This window comes from Babylonia areolata, chromosome 26 (assembly GCF_041734735.1).
Source record: "Babylonia areolata isolate BAREFJ2019XMU chromosome 26, ASM4173473v1, whole genome shotgun sequence".
Classification (NCBI taxonomy): Eukaryota; Metazoa; Mollusca; class Gastropoda; order Neogastropoda; family Buccinidae; genus Babylonia; species Babylonia areolata.
Window position 1 is genome coordinate 31,113,640 of NC_134901.1, and position 20,348 is coordinate 31,133,987.

The 20,348-nt window shown below is 40.1% G+C and overlaps 1 protein-coding gene across 2 annotated transcripts in view; it reads left to right on the top strand.

The window, feature by feature from the left end:
• The first annotated feature begins 646 nt into the window (after window positions 1–646).
• The window catches only part of LOC143300608 (E3 ubiquitin-protein ligase TRAF7-like), a 116,902-nt gene continuing 97,200 nt past the window's right edge, over window positions 647–20,348 (top strand). For both annotated transcript variants that reach the window (XM_076614391.1, XM_076614390.1), the window contains exons 1-2: window positions 647–974; window positions 18,711–18,823. In XM_076614391.1, coding sequence (XP_076470506.1) covers window positions 775–974; window positions 18,711–18,823 — 313 coding nt within the window. In that variant the 5' untranslated portion in view covers window positions 647–774. The remainder of the gene's footprint in view (window positions 975–18,710; window positions 18,824–20,348) is intronic.

A 20,348-nucleotide genomic window follows, 5' to 3' on the forward strand; every position in this document is an offset into this window, starting at 1 on the left:
CCACCCGGCCTGTAATACGAACTACAGGAAGTATTCCTTCTTCCCGAGGACTGTCAGGGACTGGAACAGCCTGCCTCCAGAGGTTATCTCCTCAACCTCGGTGGAGTGCTTCAAGTCCCGAATCTGACCGACCAGCACATCTCCCCCCCCCCCCCCCCCCCCGCCCCCCACCTGCCCCCCCGCCTCCTCTTCCTCTACCACCACCACCCTACCCCACCCAAGTCCCAAACTGCCAGTTCTACAAAACAACCTAGCTAGTGGAAACCCCCAGTTCTTTTCACATCAGAACCATCAAAATGATGATGGTGGATGTTCAAGGAAAGAAGAAGACCAATTGAAACTAAACTTGCCCCAAATACTAATGTGTTAGAAAATCTCTTTGACATGAACATCAATTCAAAAGGAACATTTACAGACTTTGAAAGTAAATGAAATCATATGTGAGTCCTACAAATAAAAGGAGACAGATATTGAAGTGGACATAAAAAGGCCGTGAGGCCAAGGCAGTCAAACTGTCTGTCCCTACACCACAACTACTACTGGTACTAGTACTAATAATAATTATGGGACCACAGCAAAATAATTAATTTTGTTTATCTTTGGGACTTGATCCATTCAGAATTGCCCCATTTGAGGATAACTTTCACTTCCTGGACAGAGGAGTGACCGAGGGAAACTGGGACTGTCAAAACAAATGACCATAAAATAACAGACTACATATTATCGTAGTTAAAGAAGTGCGCGGACAAAGTTGACTATGTCAGCTCGTTGAGGATGGCAGAGACAGAAGAAATGACAAAATATGTAGAGGAAGGTAGTCATCATTTGAAGTGCCCGGTGTGTGGTAACATTTATCGAGAGCCAGTGATCAACATATCCTGTGGCCACACCTTCTGTCGGCTGTGTGCCGACACAATTGCCGATTGTCCAGTGGATAATGCCGCGTGTGTCAAGGAGCAGCTTGTTATCAATAGGTTTGTATTTTTTCCGTGTTTTTGTTGTTGTTGTTTTTCTTTTTTTCTCCCCCCCCCCCACCCCCTCCAATAACTCAAACTGAGAAATCTGAAGCTTCCGAGTCTTGAGTGTAGGAAATGTGTGATAGTGATTATGATTGAGACATGTATATATATATATATATATATATATATATATATATATATATATATATATATAACATCTGCATAGACATTACGACCAAAGAACCACACATAATTTTTTCACACTTCATATGGCAGTACACACACAGGAGGACATGCACTGAAGCTAACCAAACACAGATCTCATCTCACTTCACACTTCACGAACAGAACTATTATTCACAACTAGCTTAATCACATTTCTACTGCAGGAACTCTTAATTATTTCCAATTCTCATTAGATAGACACTGGAAGGATTGTAGCTTCCAGATCAGTTTATCATTTATAAGGTAGACGTAGCATTAGCACCTAGAATATATATGCCTTGTCTCGCAGTTGCTTCTTGCTGGGAAAACCACCAAGGGGCATTACTCTTGCAATTTGTGTGTGCATTCAAGCTGGTGCGTGCGTTTATGTGTGTGCATATGTGTTTGTGTGCATGCATTTATGTACATACAGTATGTGTGTGTGCGTGACACTTTTTGTGTGTGTGCATGGGCAAAATTCTGCAACTCTTCATGACAGCAGTTTCTGAGCACAGTTGTAGTATCTTTACCATGAAATGAAAAGATCAGTGTCATGACCCATAGTTCTGATAATCATTTAGTCTCAACCAAGGGAATGTGTGGAAAACTGCAAACCCATATCGCTATTGCATATTTTTCATAAATTGTATTATTCTTTTTTCACAACACATTTTTCTGTAAAATTTTGACTGTTCTCCCCTGGGAGATTGTGTCATGGGGTCAGCCTAATTCTCCCCCATGTCGATACTCCCCCGTGTTGATACTCCCCCAAGGTGATACTGCCCATTGTCGATTCATCCCTTTGTCAATACTCCCCCGGCTCGTTAATCCCTCTCAAAAAGATCCAGAAACAGGCAAATACACTTGTATGTAGGTACAGTTGTGACTGATAATGCTTTTTGCTTGATCAAAGATGTGTTGTGGAATGATGAATGTGTTATGTGTTCTCTTCTTACAACCGTCCACCATCAGAGTTGAGCAGCAGTGCACGACTTGTATGTTGGGGCCCGCAATTATTGTGTGGGCTCGCTGCTTTGTAGTTACATGGGCCATCTCTCTCTCTTTGTATGTCTCTCAGAGATTCTCTCTCTCTCTTTTTCTCTTTCATTTTTATTCTCTCTTCCCTTCCCCTCTCTCTCAGTTTCTCTCTCTCTCTCTCTGTGTTTCTCTCTCTGTCTCTCAGATTCTATCTCATTTTCTCTCTTTCATTTTTTTCTCTCTTCCCCCACTGTTTGTCAGTTTCTGTCTGTCTGTATGTCTGTATCTCTGTCTTTCTGTCTCTCTCATTTTCTGTCTTTCTGTCTCTCTCCCCTCGTCTGTCAAACTCTCTCTCTCTCGTCTTTTTTTTTCTTTTTTTTTCCCTATCCGATTTTGTTTCATTGTGTTCACCATTTTTGTTCTGATTTGTACCCCATGTCACTAGAGCTGTACAGCTAATTACATTAAACATTTTAGTGTTCAGTGCTCTCTCTCTCTCTTATATTAGTGTGTGTGTTTGTCTGTGTGTTAGTGTGTGTGTGTGTGTGTGTGTGTGTGTGCTCGTGTGCACGTTTATATGAGTGTGTGTGTGTGTGTGCTTAAATATGACTGTGGATTCGATTAGTGTGTGTGTGTGTGTGTGTGTGTGTGTGTGTGTGTGTGTATGAAAGTGTGTAATAGTATTGGTTGTGTGTGCATGTGTGTGTGTGTGTGAATACACAGTAATGGGGCAGTATGAATAGGAATGTACCCTCGTGTGTGAGTGACAAATGAAAAGAAAGATTTTATTGCACCAAGGTACACCAACATAGACACGTGCTTTGTATGAAACCATCACCTGCAAGTGGTCTTCAAAGACATGAGAGCTGAGGTTAGGGACAGGAACCATCTGTTGGACAGCTGGGTGTTATTCTGTTATATCAGTGTTATTAGCTTGGACTTCGCCTTGAGTTGTGCTGTTCACCTTAATTTTCTTTTGATGCGTGTGTTGACTGTCCACCTACCACTATGAGTGTCTTCAATATGGTTGAATCAGTGAAAAATATATTTTTTGCTTCTCTCAGAAAATAATAATGATAATGATGGTAATAATAATAATGTACATTTATATAGTGCCCTTTCTCTCTAAGAGCTCAGGGCGCTTTACATGAAAGAAAAATATTACAAGTTACATGGAACATTCATGACCACTCTTTCTCAAAACCCCTCCCCACGTTGCCCCCCCTCCTCCCTTGCCCCCCTCCTTCTCCCTCCCTTACCCCCCGGACGCACACAAACAGGTACCATTATTCAAATAATTTTCATTATTTCATTCGTTCAGTCATTCAATCTGTCTCTCATCCACTCCTTTCAATCTATCTTAATAATAATAATAATAATGGATCCTTATATAGCACACTATCCAGAAATCTGCTCTCGGTGCTTTACAAAAACGCTTTTGTTAACATAAAACATCATCTATGTTACGTACACACACCAAAATGTGACTACACACACACACATACACACATGTGCACACACATGCACACACACACACACACACACACGCTGCATACATACATTTTAACATACATGTGTATCTAACAGCTACCCTAACACATACGCACACATAGGCAGGCACAAACTTACATAAACACACGCACACGCACACACAATACACATTCATATACATGCATGTAGTTATGTACACATACATATGTATACACACATAGTCAAGCACAGCTAACGCAAAGGAAGTAGACCTGCCACAATTGAACTTATTGCTGAGGGAAAAGGTGAGTTTTGAGACGAGATTTAAAAGATACAAGGGAATCAGAATGACGGAGGTTATCAGGGAGCTTGTTCCATGTCTTTGGTGATTGAAAAGAAAACGATCTGTGTCCATAGGTCTTACTTCTGACGTGAGGTATCCTGAGAAGTTGAGTATCAGAGGAAGAACGGAGCTGGCGAGATGGGGTATAGATATGGATGAGTTCAGAAAGATACTTGGGGCCAGATCCGTTGACTGCAGAAAAGGTCAGAGTGGATAGCTTATAGTCTATTCGATCAGAAACAGGCAACCAGTGGAGAGACTGAAGGAGAGGAGAAACATGGTCAAATTTAGAAGCTTAATACAATATTCAACAGAACATCTCTCTGTGTCTCTTTCTCTGTCTTTCTGTCTGTCTGTTTTATACGCAGACTGTGTGGGCACTCTTCTGTGTGTGTCAATGTGCCAGTGTGCGTGCGTGCGTGCATGCGTGCATGTGTGTGTTTGTGTTTGATCGGTCCATATTTATTAATTCCGTGCATACACATGCAGCCACACACATACGTGAACACATTCTCTCTCTCTCTCCCCCTTGCATGTGTGCGAGCACACACAGAGACAGATATGCACTCACTCACTCACTCACTCTCTCTCTCTTTTTATCTGTCTATCTATCTGTCTGTCTGTCTATCTATCTGTCTATCTATCTATCTCAGATACAAGTGTACACCCACCTACTCTCAACCACACACGAACTCATACATGCAGCCACCCCCCCCCCCCCCCCCCCCCGCGCGCGCGCGCACACACACACACACACACACACACACATTCACACAGTTTCGCCGCGGTATGAGATTCAGTTTTGATGATGATTTTAAAGTTAACTTAATTTGTCACAATTTACTAAGAAAGGAAAGAAATTGATTAATTGCATGTATTAGGTGAAGGCATGCGCTTTTCGGGGGGATATCCTGCTCCTCTGTCAGTCCGTTCCCTGCTTTGTCTTTTTGTCTTGGATAAATTATTGTGGAATGCCATTGTTTGGTGCTTGTCAGATCTTTCACAAGCTTGGACACTTTTTGTTGTTGTTCAGGCTGTCTTCAGTGTCTTGACACTGTGCCTCGATCCATTCCTAATCTGCTCTTTTCATGCGTTTCTTGATCTGGTTGAGAGCTCTGTTTTGTTTGGCCCCATTTACCTCATTCTTCCTCTTCTTCAGCTCCCTGATTTTGTCACATAGGTCCAGGACATCTGACGTGACCCAGGGCTTCTTTGCTGGTCGATGTTTTGAAAGAATCTCAGTAATTTGTCGAGGTTGAACATAATTCTTTTGCGGCCAGTTTCTTTTGTGGCCAGTTTTTTTAAAATCTTCAGGTGGAGGTGGAATGTCAGCACCACAAGGTCATGATCACTTCCGACATTAGCTCCTGGCAAAGTTCTTGTCTTGGCAATGCTTACACTTGACTGAAAATGCTATTTGATAATTGCGTAATCTGTTTGGCTGTGGTGCTCTTCATCTGTGTGGTGTCAAGTCCACCTTCTGGATGCTTTGTGCACGCCGATTGTGCTGGCCATAACAATGTGGTTAACTGTTGTATCTGGCAAATTCCAGGAGCCTAAGGCCTCTGTGTTTGACTCAGCATTGCAGGACAGTCTGCAAGCGCCTTTCCAGTTGTTGTAAGCATCCTCTCCTACTTTGGTGTTCCAGTCCCCTTGCACAATGATGATGTCTTTCTTGGGGGGTTGATCAAAAACTTCTTGCACTTGTTCGTGTAAATCTTCAGTCCACAGCCTCGTCGTCATAATCGCTTGTTGGTGCCTGACCACTACTATTAACCATTGGAAACTACTAACCACTACTGATCACTGACCAATACAGACCACTGACCACCACTGGCTACAACTGACCGCTGAACACTGCTGACCACTATTGGCCACTAGTCACCACTGACCACTATTGACCACTGACCACCACTGATCGCTAACCACCACTGACCACTAGTGACCACTACTGACTGACCACCAATGTCCACTGCTGACCACTGACCATTTCTGACCACCACTGACTGCCGACCAGCAATGCCCGCCGACCACCAATGCCCGTTGCTGACCACTGACCATTGCTGACCACTGACCACCACTGATCACTGCTGACCACCACTGGCCACTGACCATGAATGACCGTGGAGAATATAAACCCGGGAGAATGTAGAACTTGGGGAACATAGACATGCTTTCGAGCTTAGTTACCATGCAAATACATAAAATAACCTCCCTCCTCCCACGAGGCCTACAAAGCAAAACAAAGTGTTAAAGTCATGAACTGTCGGTGAAGGAAATAACAATGACAGATCATAGATTACTAAATAAATGCTGAAATGTCTCCAAATCAACTGAAATATCGCCAATCCACTGATAAGTCATCAACTGGCAAAATTTTTACAGTTCTCTGACATGCTGAATAGCAACAATTCAGCGGTTAACTGATGAGGTGACAATTTAGTAGTTAACACCCTCCTTGCATATAATATTGTTGCCGGCGACATTATGTACTGGAGAGTGACAATATATGCAGTGAGGGGTTGCACATATATTGTCGCCGGCAACAATATTATGCCGCAGTATCTCTCTTTGCCTGTGCCTCTGCATGTCTGCTCTGTCTGTCTGTCTGCTTCTGTGTGTGTGTGTGTGCATGTGTGTGCGTGTTTGTCTGTATCTGTCTGTCTGTCTGCCTGTTTGCCTGTGTGTGGCTCTGTCAGTATGTCTGTTTTCTTGTTTAAAGCCAGCATGTATCCTCCAGTAAGCCAGTGTATACATATATATATACACAACCAGTCGTATGTTGTAGCTTGGGTTTCTGCATATGAATATCATATGTACTTTTACATTCAGGCATGCAGGTATACATGCATGCATGTGTGTCCGTGTAAGTGTTTGTGTATGTATGTGTGTGTGTGCGCATGCGCATATGCGTGTGTGTTTATCTCTGTGTACATGTGTGTGAGTGTGTGCGTGTGTGAGTGCATGGGTGCGTGTGTGCGTACGTGTGTGTTTGTGTAGGGGGTGGGGGTGGGGGGCATGCGAGTGGGTTCCTGTATATATGCGTGCATGTGTAGGTATATGTGAATTTATTCAATAATCTGTAGGGTAGCAAATGGTAATGCTTACTCTGGTGGGGGTTGTAAATAATAGGTCAAGTGCTGCTTTCGTTATTCCAAACATTAAGTCTCAACAGTTACTTCATCTGGAAAAGTTCTAAAAAGTTCTTCTTCACTGTTGAACTCACAACAATTTTTATGGTGTTAAAATGTATAATCTTGTTTCTGAAAACCGTTTTTCAGAATCTATTTTGTGTTGATAGTAAATCAGTTCTTCACGCCATAAGATTTTTAAAAGACACAGTCAGGTCAGAACTCATTGAAATAACCATTTAGTTCATGAACTCGAGGCTTACACTTGTTGCGGCACATATTGTCGCCATGCACATGATTATTGTCGCCAGTGATGTATGCCAGGCGGGACACAACAAAAAATCAACTGCAGTGGCGACTCTGCATGCAGGCTATAACATGTTGCGGCATAATGTCACCAGGAATCACCACAACAGTTTTGTAGTTGTTGTGCTGATGGTGGTGGTGTGTTCGTGTGTGCATGCGTGTGTGAGTATGTGTGAGTATATGCGTGCATGTATTAAAAGGTGTGTGTGTGTGAGAGAGTACGTTGAAGTTGTGTGTGTGTGTGTGTGTGCATGTGTGTGTGTGTAAGTGGGTGGTTGCGTGTGTGCGTGCACGGCTGCGATCGCACCCTATGTTATCTTATCTCTAGCACTTTATCTTTGCCATCATATTACCTCCACCACTTGGCTGGGTCGTAAAACATGCAACTTTTGTGTCTGTTGTGCTCACTGTGTCGATGTGTGTGTGTGTGTGTGTGTGTGTTCTTAAATGTGGGTCTTTGTCTTATGTGTGATGTCTCCTCGTCAGCCCCTTCACATCTGCATCTGGGGTGGGGAGCTCCAACATGGGGCCATAAAAGGACCATAAAAGTGGCCCATAAAAGGTTGGAAGTTGTTTCAGGCAGCGGGATCAAAGCATAGTACGACAGCTTGGCCGAAGGTTTGGGGTGGGGGTGGGGGGTATAAACTTTACGGGTCGGTGATACCATATCGAGGTCCATCAATGTATATGTGCATTTGTGTGTATGTGAAGCCTTACCACCACCCCCCAAAAAAGAATTAAAAAAATAAAAAAATAAAAAGCAACGAGCAGTAATTGACATGCACAATTGATTAATTTCCTTCTTTATTTTATGTATTACAAATTATATAACGTGAGTTATATGTGCTAAATCTTACAGCAGCAAAATGCTCTCTCTCCCTGTGTGTGAGTGTGTGTGTGTGTGAAAACAATCAAAGAAAACATGAACAATCCATGCAAACACTGATGCATAACCCCACCACCCAAAACTATATGCCTTAAATAAATCATACAATTATTGATATCTTTTTACCCTGTGTATGTGTTGCTAATCACATTACATTATATTGCTTATCAATGCTTATTCATTCCGATTCAGATCTTTGTTGATTAGTCAAGTCCGCTTGCTGTTATCATTTGTATTTCGTTCCAAGGATGTTATATTGTAATCTCATTTTTTAAGCAAAATTTCACCAATTATGATTATCTAACACACACACACACACACACACACACACACACACACACACACACACACTTTCATACACACACACTAACTCATATGCGTGAACAGTTACTTTTCCCTCACCAGTAGCTGTCTTTTCCCCGTATCTTTGTCAAATAACACTTGTGGCTAAAAGATGCTAAACTGAAGAAGAAGAAGAAGAAGACAACAACAACACACACTCACACACACACACACACACACGCACACATGTATGGGGGAGTATCGACATGGGGCAGTATCGCCACACCCCCGTGTGTCACTACAGTGAGAGCGCCACCCTTTTCTTTTCTCTTTTTTGTGCCTGCAGGTGTATTTGTTTACCAGTAGAACTACAAGTGGATTTTTCTATTGAATTTTGCCAGGGACAACACTTTTGTTGCCATAAGTTTTTTTATGTGTGCAAAGTGCATGCTGCATTTTTGTAAGTGCTTCTGTATTGCATTCTTAAGCATTTACATTTACAGTGATGATGGCAGGTTCCTCAGATCATTGAGAAGAAGGTCCTTGGTGACAAGTCCTCTGGTGGCTGTGCAGGCTGATTCTTGTGCGAGCCACACACCCTGGCACACAGAGGGCAAGGAAATCCATGAATTGGAGGGCTCTGGGCAGCCAATTCTTTCCTCTGTATGCACTTTTCCTTCGCAGTTAGCCTTCTTTCAGGTTCAAAGGTCTCAGTGTCTGTTGTGGTTGTTGATCTCCAGCTGCCTGTCTTTGGTAGTGTTTCCCAGCCCTTTTTTTGCAATAACAGCTGCATTGAGTTGTCACCTCAGCTGGTCTTTGTAGCATTTTTTGTGGGGCTCTTCTATCACATTTTCTGTGGCAAAGCTCACCGTAGAAAATGGCTTTGGACATTTGTTTGTCCTCCATGCATGATAGATATCCCACCCATCAAAGTTATCTGGTCATTAGCGAGGACTTTCATGTTTTTAGATGTTTGTCACAGTCTTTCCACTTGATGCCCAAGATGGTTCAAAGGCACCATTCTTTAGCAAAGAGAATTGGAGGAAGGATGTAGCCTCATTTTACCCCATTGTCAAATTGGGAATGGGTCAGACAAAACATCACTTGCCCCATCTGAACTTCATGGAGCTGCTGCAGCATCTTAAGGAGGTTTGGTGGGCAGCCTTGTATTCACAGAATATCCAGAGCCTGTTTCAGCTAACTAAACCAAAGTCTTTGGTCAGTTCTATAAAGGCTTTAGTTAGATCAATTGTGAAGAAGAAAAAAACAAGAAAAACAAAAACAAAAAAGACCCCCCCCCCCATATATATATATATATATATATATATATATATATATATATATATATATTCATTCAGTTCTACAATACTGGAAACAGTTTTAAGACATGCAATGCAAAAATGAAAAGTGCAGAAAATATGTCAGATATATTTTCTGGTATGGTTTAACCATCCCACTATATGATTCTAACACTGAAAATAAGTGGCTTTAACAGCTACCCTGAAAAAGCTTTCATTATGAACCAGTGTGGCTGAAATGATGTGGGTTACACAGTGGACACCATCTATTACTTGTTCCAATAGCAAACAGACACTGTAGCAGAAATTATTGAAGCTGAAATATTACAAGAACAAGCAAGAGAATTACTAGAAAGATGTCCGCTAAAGGTGGACGTCGTAACCCACATACTTTTTGGTTCTTGACATTTCTACAGAAACTGTGGCTGTATGTCTTCACATTTATGACTGCTACTTAAAATATTTTTACCCTTAAGAAAACCTGATAACAGTAAGTTAATTCACAAAGGATGATATACATGCAAATACTCTTAAATAAGATATTGTGGGTTAAAACCTGATAACAGTAAGTTAATTCACAAAGGATGATATACATGCAAATACTCTTGAATAAGATATTGTGGGTTATATGGACACCAAATTTCATACTTCTTCAACTGTGCAACATAAACAAAAACATCCTTGATTGGATGCTTGATTGGATGATTTATTGCTCCTGTATTTGTGAGCTTCAGGCTAAAAATTAAACTGCATTATAGATAATTCAGTATAGCAGTGCTTTTGTCTCAGTATTAGGAGACAAAAAGTGTTGGCCACAGGACCTGACATATATACAGGGCAGCAACAGGTGTTGAAGTTGGGGCCGCTTTTGTAATCCCCAAATTTAACATTAAAAAGATGTAGCCATCTTGTGAACTGAGTGGTTTATTAGGGGACGGTACAAAAGAACTAACTAATGATGATTTACTGTATTGAAGGATAGACAAGAATTCCCGCGCACAGGCCAGGAACATATAGAGGCCAGTCACAAAAGGGGGGTTTTCTATTATTTTATTTACAATAGTTATGAGAAGAAGAGAATAGAGGAAGAGATAAAACAGTGCCTGGAATGACACAAACATATATCATGAAAATAAGTACAACATGTCAGCACAAGTGAATAGTAAAGCACTTGTATACATATTACATGGAAAAACTATCACTCAGTTTGGGATAAGCAACAACATAACATAAGATAATGCATATGCATGAAGACCAAACACTGACATCAAATGACATTTCTGATACATTTAAATTGTGTAGATAAAGTGGTTAAAGTTAAGCTGATTTAGCGAAAGTACACTGACAGTATAGATTAGGTAAAGCTTATACTGTGTCAAAGTGACTCAAATGAATCAGTTTATCATGTTGCACTATACTGGAGTAAGCCGTATAGAAGGCATGATAACTAAATTACAATTAACAGACTGTGATACATAACAGTTGGTTTTAACCAATAACTGATATTAATCCAACACTATCTTGTAATCACCACAACAGAATACTACACACATCTTAGAGTAATGAGAATCAGTGAAACACTAGCATCATAACTGATATCAGCATGTGAAATAATACATGAATAATAAACAAGACAATAGAATCAGTGGCTTTGGTATTTTACTGGCAAACTGATAGACCAGATAGTCAGTGAAGAACCATCATGGCTTAACCATTAAGTGGTGAATGAACTTACACAAGTTATCCATTGCATCAAAGCCAAATATCAACATAGCTAAGCTTGTGCTCAACATTTAAATCTCCTCTGCTGAAGCGGGATAAGGAACCTAACCTTCATCAGTGACAGCAGATGTGAAAGAATGCGTCATCCACTAGAACATTCTCGAACAAACTATCAGTGTCCAGAGACGTCATTGACTGTGATGTTAAGAAGAATTAAATGGAATACTGCTCCAAGCATATGACGACTTGGCGATTATCTAGATCAATCATAGCTGAGCTGTGACTACATGTCAAAGCAGTAACTGAACAAAGCAATAACTGAACAAAGCAATATCAACATACTCATATGAACACAAGTACTGTATCGAAGAATACAATTTACAAATCAACACATTCTACACACTAGTACTTACATTGATATGTAGCGAGATGTCAGCCTCTGGGACAATGATATTAGCGAGATGTCAGCCTCTGGGACAATGCACACACACACACACTGCTTGCGACATGGCAAGAGAGAAAGAGAGCAGGGCCTAGCCGGTGACTCACCAGGTGAAAAGTGACCACTGATCACCCACTCCATCTCTTTATGCAAGTTAAGCGGACTGCAAAGACAATCGTGTGTGCTGAAAAGCAGATTGATTCAAATCAGGCCAAATCCAACAAGAACTGTGTTTCTTCCAAGGTGTTCAGTTACAGATTTCTAAATGATTCCTGAGCCAATTTATGTCGGATAGGTTGCAAAAGAAAGAGCTCAACACCTACTTTCTAATGAGTATAAAATGAAGTGTTGTTTATTTACGATAAATTTATAATCTTACTTTAAGTCACCTGAAGAGGGTCAGTTTTAGCGAGCTCATCGCAGAAAATTACAAACTGTGTTAAATCAGTTTAACGTAGGCAAACATAAATGGAATAGATTTAAAGATGGAATCGCGACGATTCTGCCAGTATATAATACTTGTATTTATTGATCCGACAAAAGAGATATTAATAAAATATGCTGTGTCAGAAACACAGATGTCAGCACACCCAATCGCGTACAGCGACGCTAGTTATGGAGTGGTGTGTGGCGAGACAAAATGACGTAAGCTTAGCGTCTGTTGAAATCTTTAGACTGACGAATGATTAAACTGAAACCAAGTGTGCTTCTAACTGATTTAAGTGTGTGTGTAAGCACAACAAATATAATATTTCATACAGAGACTTGATTTAATAGAGAATAGGTTTAGAATGGGCTTTGCATCAAACCAGGAATGGTGTCACACATTCTGCGCGAGCCATTGAAGACCAGCAAGATAATTGCGAAAATGGCATTTGCTATAGCTCATGTGTGAAGCAGTTTCTGAAGCAAGCAGAGTGCTTGGTTACAAAGAGATTCCACTTAACTAAATGTTGTTAACTGCTGAATTGTTTGCAGTTAAGATGGCTTTCACCTTTTTTCTAGTGGTATGCCTCGTATACCTCCAAAAATTCTTATATTATCTGATTTAGAATCAGTCTTGATGGCTATACATAATCAGTCTTCATCTGAACGAGCAGATATTATTTACAAAATTTTGTATTTGATCCACCAGTTAATAATGCGAGGTTCAGACTTTCGTGGATTCCTGGACATTCCATCTTCATGGCAACAAAATGGTTGATCTTTGTGCCAAGGAAGCTGCATCGAACAATTCAGTTTCAATTGATTACAATATTCCTGTTTCTGTGTCTGAAGCCTGTACCATTCTCTCAAAATCTATCTGGAGTTTAGGACAGGAACAGTTCTCAGAAAATTCAAATAAGAAGCATTGGTGGGATCTCTCTCTTCCAGTAAAGAAAGGCATTAACCCCCCCGGGATCAATTTCCACTAGAAACTTGATACACAGGTTATGGTTTAATGCAAGGTTACGCAGATTTTTGATACCTCCACCACTGTGTTTGTGGTGAGCCTCTTGACAACCTTCATTTTTTGCTGGAATGTTCAGACACACAATCACATTTCAAAGACTTCATAATATGATTGCATCCTTTAATCTTTCAGTTACCATGTCCAGCGTCTTTCACCCAAGGAAAGAAAAATGATTTGTCTCTGACTAAAACTGCAATTAATCAAAAGCTATCCAGTTGGTTGGTTTTTCTAATTTGATTGGTCTTTAAAAAAAAAAAAAAAAATTTATATACTTTTTTCCCTAATGCTGGAGAGTTATCCCTCTGTTTTATTTAATCCAGATTAGTGTTTCATTTTGGGTGATAGCATCAGATTTACTTGCAGAGCAAAGTTCTCATTACTCTAATTATTGAAACTGACCTACTCTAACATGTAGTATATTGTCTTGATTACATTATGAAACCTTGATTTAATGATTGCACACTGTAAATGTGCAATGAAATACACTTATATATATATATATATATATATATTATATTTTTATGTATGTTAGTGCAAGTATATGTGTGTATATGTATGTGTGTGTATGTGGGGGTTGTAGGTGATAGAGAAAGAGAGACAGAGTGTGTGTGTTGGGGGGGTGAGGGGGAGAGGCAGGGGGGTGGGGGGGGGGGGGTGAGAGAGAGAGAGCTTGTGCATGTGGGTGTGAATATTTACATGTATGTCTTTGGAGCGGGGGAAAGAGATCAGATTGTGACTATACAAGTGTTCTTGGGGGATGTGGTGGGGGAGTCTGAATGGGCGTATGTGTGCAAACATGGATATATGTAGGGGGTGGGTGGGGGATACACATCTGTGAATATATGCGTTCAACACAATGTCTGCGTTCAACACAATAATGCCATCAAAACTATATTTTAAACTGAAAGACCTCTTGCTGCCTGAATCAGTTTGTGCATGGATCCTAAATTTTCTAAGATGCAGACCACAAGTTGTTAAAGTTGGTGACCTCACTTCCTCCACATGCATTCTCAACATAGGCACCCCACAGGGATGTGTTCTATCCCCACTGTTGTACTCACTATTCACACATGACTGTGCAACTCAAAATAAATGTAACACCATGGTCAAGTTTGCCGATGATACTACTCTAGAAGGGCTGATTATGAACAGTGATGAGTCAAAATATAGGGAAGAAGTACTGGAACTTGTCAGCTGGTGTGATCAAAACAACTTAGAACTCAACATATCAAAAACCAAAGAATTGATTCTAGATTTCAGGAAGGTCAGAGCTGACCCCTTACCACTTGTCATTAAAGACAAGCAAGTAGAGATCATCAGTGTGCTTGAGATCATCAGCGACTTTGAATTTCTCAGACTGTTCATTTCCAACGATTTGAAATGGGAGAAAAATACGGAAAAAATTGTTAAGAAAGCACAACAGCACCTGTACTTTCTTCGGCACCTCAAAAAGTTCAGAATTAAAAAAGAAATCATGGTTGATTTCTTCTGAGCAGTCATTGAAAGTGTGCTAACCTTCACTATTACAGTTTGGTACGGAAAGGCAGAAGTTGCAGCCCTTAACAGAATTGTAAAAACTGCCACCAAGATTACCGGGGCTGATCTACCTTCTCTAGAAGACATATATATATGATAAGTGGCTACTCAAAAAAGCAAAATCAATCAGCCAGGACGAATCACATCCAGCTTTTGGGATTTTCGAGATGCTCCCCTCTGGTCGACGGTACAGAAGTATAAGGACGAAAACCAATTGCTTTGCCAATAGCTTTTTCCACAAAGCAGTCAATGCCCTGTCTCTTGAACAAATCCAGTATGATAAATAGAATTGTGCAACCAACAACCATCTACCTGAAGATCTAGTCATCAGCCCCATCCACATGTAATATGCAGCTTCTGTTCAAACGTGTGTGTGTGTGTGTGAGAGAGAGAGAGAGAGAGAGAGAGAGAGAGAGTTTGTGTGTGTGTGTGTGCGTGCATGTGTGTGTGTGTGCGTGCATGTGTGTGTGTGTGTGTGTGTGTGTGTGTGTGTGCAGTGCATGCATGTGTCAGTATGCACAAGTTTTTATATTGATATGCATTTGTATGTATCCTAATTTCTACTGTATCTGTGTGTGTGTGTATGTGTGAGAGAGAGAGAGAGAGAGAGAGAGAGAGAGAGAGAGAGAGAGAGAGTGTGTGTGTGTGTGTGTGTGTGTGTGTGCAGTGCGTGCATGTGTCAGTATGCACAAGTTTTTATATTGATATGCACTTGTATGTATCCTAATTTCTACTGTATCTGTGTTTGTGTATGATTTTCGATTTATCTTCGTACAGTACAGTCCCCCCCAATATTCCTTGTGACCCCGGTACACTTGGTAATAAAGACATATTCTATTCTGTTCTATGTGTGTGTTAAAACATTTTTTGAGATATTGATGCTATTGATATTTGGTCAATTGATTTGTTGAATATATTGCTTTTTGACTCACTTGTGTAAACAAAGTGAGTCTATGTTTTAACCCTGTGTTCGGTTGTCTGTGTGTGTGTGTGTGTGTGTGTGTGTGTGTCCGTGGTAAACTTTAACATTGCCATTTTCTCTGCAAATACTTTGTCAGCTGACACCAAATTTGGCATAAAAATAGGAAAAATTAAGTTTTTTCCGGTCATCTTGTTTAAAGGAATATTGCACCTTTGGGATGGGCACCAAAAAAAAAAGAAAGAAAAAGAAGCCATATTATATGCAAACTGAATTTACTGTTATATTCATATTTTTTTTATTCTCTAAACTTGGCACTTTTATCTGATATTCTGACACAACAAGAGCAGACATTTTTATCATTTTTTGTTCAAACAGGAATTTCTTTTTGCTAAGCATGGAAGTTTTTTTTTTTTGCATGTCTTTGGTGCAGATATTAAAGAAGGGAAATTAATCTGTAATTAATGCTAGGGGGGGTTTATTTGCTTTAAACTGATCTTTCTCATCTTAAACATTACATTTTGAAATTATACTCAATACATAAAAAGCTTGTGTGTTTTACTCTCAGTGTACAGGGCTATCACTATGTTCATTCGCCCAAGTGGTCTTTTTCGGAAAATATTAAAATCAATACGATGAGTGGACTTTATAGGTCTATTGGCTGAGCCCTGAAGGTGATGGGCAAAAATCAATTGTGTACACATATTTATACATATTCAAAGCGCGTGCTCATATTCTTCGCGAACGCAAACGACACCATTTTGTTTCAAGTTGTTGACCTGCCTGTTCAATCCTATATTCAATTGACAATACATGATAACATATGATGGAAAGTTGGAGAAGGAGACCGTTAAATATTTATTCAGAGAAAGATTTGTGAACGCCTCACCACTTACTGGATTATGCCCCAAACTGCCATAAAAATATCCACAGAATCAGTCGGAATTCACAGTTTAAAATAATAAACCATGAGAGTTAATACCCTTGAATTGATGAAATGTAAAAATTTCCAGTCTTGACTTTTCTCAAAATGAAGTCCTTTCTTTCCACTTCATATGACATTTAGAAGTACTTGTACTTGGCTCTACATGTTATTAGTTTAACAAAATACTCAATTTTCATATCAACTTTAAAACTATAAAACTAGAATGAACATAAAAGAGAAATTGAATTGACCGTGTCAACCAGGTGTAACTAAACTTGTACATCTATCTAGATCCAGAGAAAATGGCTAAATGTTGCAGTGTGATTGCGGGGATAGCCACGTCTCCTTTACCGCGGACTTAAAAAGAATCTTTAATTGCCCTTAAAGATTTTTTGAATGCCCAAGATACACCAGAATAATATGATTTAAACAGCGTTCTCACTGTGAATACCGCAAACGATTTATCGCCCTTTAAAAAAGCATGTTAAAATGTTATATTTTTTAACGTCAGCTAAGGAGCCATGATAGTGTAATGGGTAAGACAGTTTCTTCTCACCCGATCATGCGGGGTTTGAATCTGCCGGGTTTTTTTTTCTCTTTTCTTTTTCTTTTAACCCGAAGCTTTATAATAACAAATACAGAACACATTTTAACAATTAGATTTAAGTTAACACAAGTGAGTCTTGAAGGTCTTGCCTCGCTTGTTAAAATTGTATTGATATAATTGTTTTTGTTTTTTTTCAAATTTGATTTTCTTTGTGTTGCTCAGTTAATATTAATTCAGGTGATTGTTAAAATGTCAGTACAACAAAAAGTTAATCAGACAATGAATGGTTTCAGTCAGTCAGTTAGTTTAACTGGGTCAGAGCAAGCGCTCAGTTGGAGGGCAGAAGAAATGCTACAAAGACTGCCTCAAAGCATTCTTCGAAGACCTGGGCGTCTACATCAACATGTGGGAGATGCTTGCTCTGGGCCGTCCAGCTTGGTGCAGCAAGATCATCACAAGAGCCCATGCAGCTGAAGCTAGGCCCTTCACTGAGGTGCAACGAAAGTTTGCTGTGCACAAGGCCCGAGCAGCGTCCACTGCCATGACAGCACCCACTCACTTGTGTCCCACATGTGGGCGAGCCTTCAAGGCCCAGATTGGCCTCATCAGTCACCTCTGGATCCACAGCCACCGATCAGCCATGGTCATCTTCAAATCCAAGGATGAATTCCATATGCTATACCACATCTGCTAGGCAGATGCGTGATCAGCAGCATTACTCAGTGCGCTTTGTTAGGTATTGAATGCATGCAAATATTTGTGTACCTATCAGAGTGGATCACTTAAATTACATAATTTTGTCAGAATGGATCGGTTTTACATAATTTTGCCAGAGGACAACACTTTTTCTTAGCCCAACTCAGTTAACACCTTCCATAATTTACAACACTTTTTCTTAACCAACTCAGTTTAATACCTTCCATAATTTTATATATATATATATACATATATATATATATATATATATATATATATATATATATATATATATATATATATATATATATTTATTTTTTTTAATTTTTTTTTTTTAATATATCAAATATTCCCAACTCTTCCATCATCATTTAAAAAAAAAATTTACACTGTGGTCTGAATGTCTAGTGGATAGAGGAAGTAAAAATTGTGATCTCACAAACACTCGCTTCCCAGTCAGGTGCATTTCCACTAGGCCATTGCTCCACTGATACTGATATACATATATATATATATTTTTATTTATTTATTTTTTTAAATTATTTTTTATATATATATTTTTTTATATATATATATATATATATATATATATATATATGCTGATTGTGTGCAGACTAGTGGTTGGCCAGATAGATGATCTGCTGATTCATTGTCAACATGGATTGATCCTCAGAGATGGAAAGCTTGTTCTGGATCCCACTGGCTGTCCAGAGATCATTGTGCTTGGTAAGAAACTTGCCTGTTATAATGTCACCCACCTGAAACTGATTATAATGTCTGTTGAAAGTACCATTTCTCTTTCGTTGGTTCAAGCTGGCTGATAGGAGTCTGGGATGATGCCAACAGCTGGTGAGAATGACAAGAGCAGACTTCAGGAGATTGGATTTTTTTCTTTTATTGTATAAGACAGAGTAAGATTAGATCATATTTTTCTCTGAGTCTTCTGTCATTTTTAAAAACAACTTGACAAACATGTTTTTAAGAAGAAGGGAATGGAGTCAGATCATCAGTATTCAATTTAAACCTTTTATTGACAGCAACTCAACTGGGAGTCCTTGTATCCTTTCTAAAGGAGTGTTCCATTTGTTGTGCCTAATTTGAATCATGTGTGACAAGAACTAGAGAGGAGGTTGAAAACAACCTGACAAAAGAAAACAACATTACTGTCAAAGCCTGCACTGCCAAATACAGAAAGACCTACATCCAGGCTGCAAGAACAAGCTGGATGGAGAAAACAAAAAAGCTGAACAGAGATGGCAACAAGCCCTGGAAACTCAACAAAGCCATGAACAACAAAGAGAGAAGGTCAGTGCCTGTCACGCTTCAAAAAGACCAGGAGATGGTGACAGGGAGAGAGCAAACTGCTTCATAGACATCTATGAGCAGATCAGCAACATCATTGTGTCAGAGGACAGAAAACAACAAGTCAATGACGAAATAAAGAATCATCAGGATGACCAAGACCAACCTGAATATGTGGACAGGCCTTTCAAACTGAAGTTTGAAGAAGCTGTAAAGTCTTTTCAGGACAAGAAATCTCCAGGTCCTGACAAAGTCACCAACGAAATGCTAAAACACCTTGGCACCAAAGCAAAGACCAAACTCCTTCTCTCTTCAACAAGAGTTGGAAGACGGGGCATGTTCCACAGAGCTGGCGAGAAGCTGACATGGTGCCCATCCACAAGAAGGGCAAAGACAGAGCCAGGTTTGATAGTTATCGCCCCATCAGCCTCACCAGCTGCATGGGCAATCTCCTAGAGCGTATGATCAACTCGTGCCTAGTTTGGCACCTGAAGAAGAACAACATCACTCCAGAGCAGGCAGGCTTCCGCCAACATCATTCCACTGAGGACCAAGTGACCTACATAGCCCAGAAGATCGAGGATGGCTTCCAGGACAAACAGCATACACTGACGGTGTGGACAGACATGGAAAAGACATACAACAAAGTCAGGAAGGATGGCCTCCGGAGGAAGCTCCAGAAGAGTGGTGTGACTGGCTGTATGTACCAGTGGATCTCGCAGTACCTGAACAATAGGAAGGCCCAGGTCCATGTCAATGGAGCATACAGTCGGAAGAAGACACTGAGAGGAGGAGAGGGTCAGAAGTTCATTGCACCAAATTCCAATGGAAGAAAAATTGAAATACATGCAGGAGGTCAGTACTATGGCAACACTTTTTGCAGGATGTCAGCTGATGTCTTCCATGCATTCAACTAGTTAATTTTCCAAGACCCTTTTTTCTCAATAAT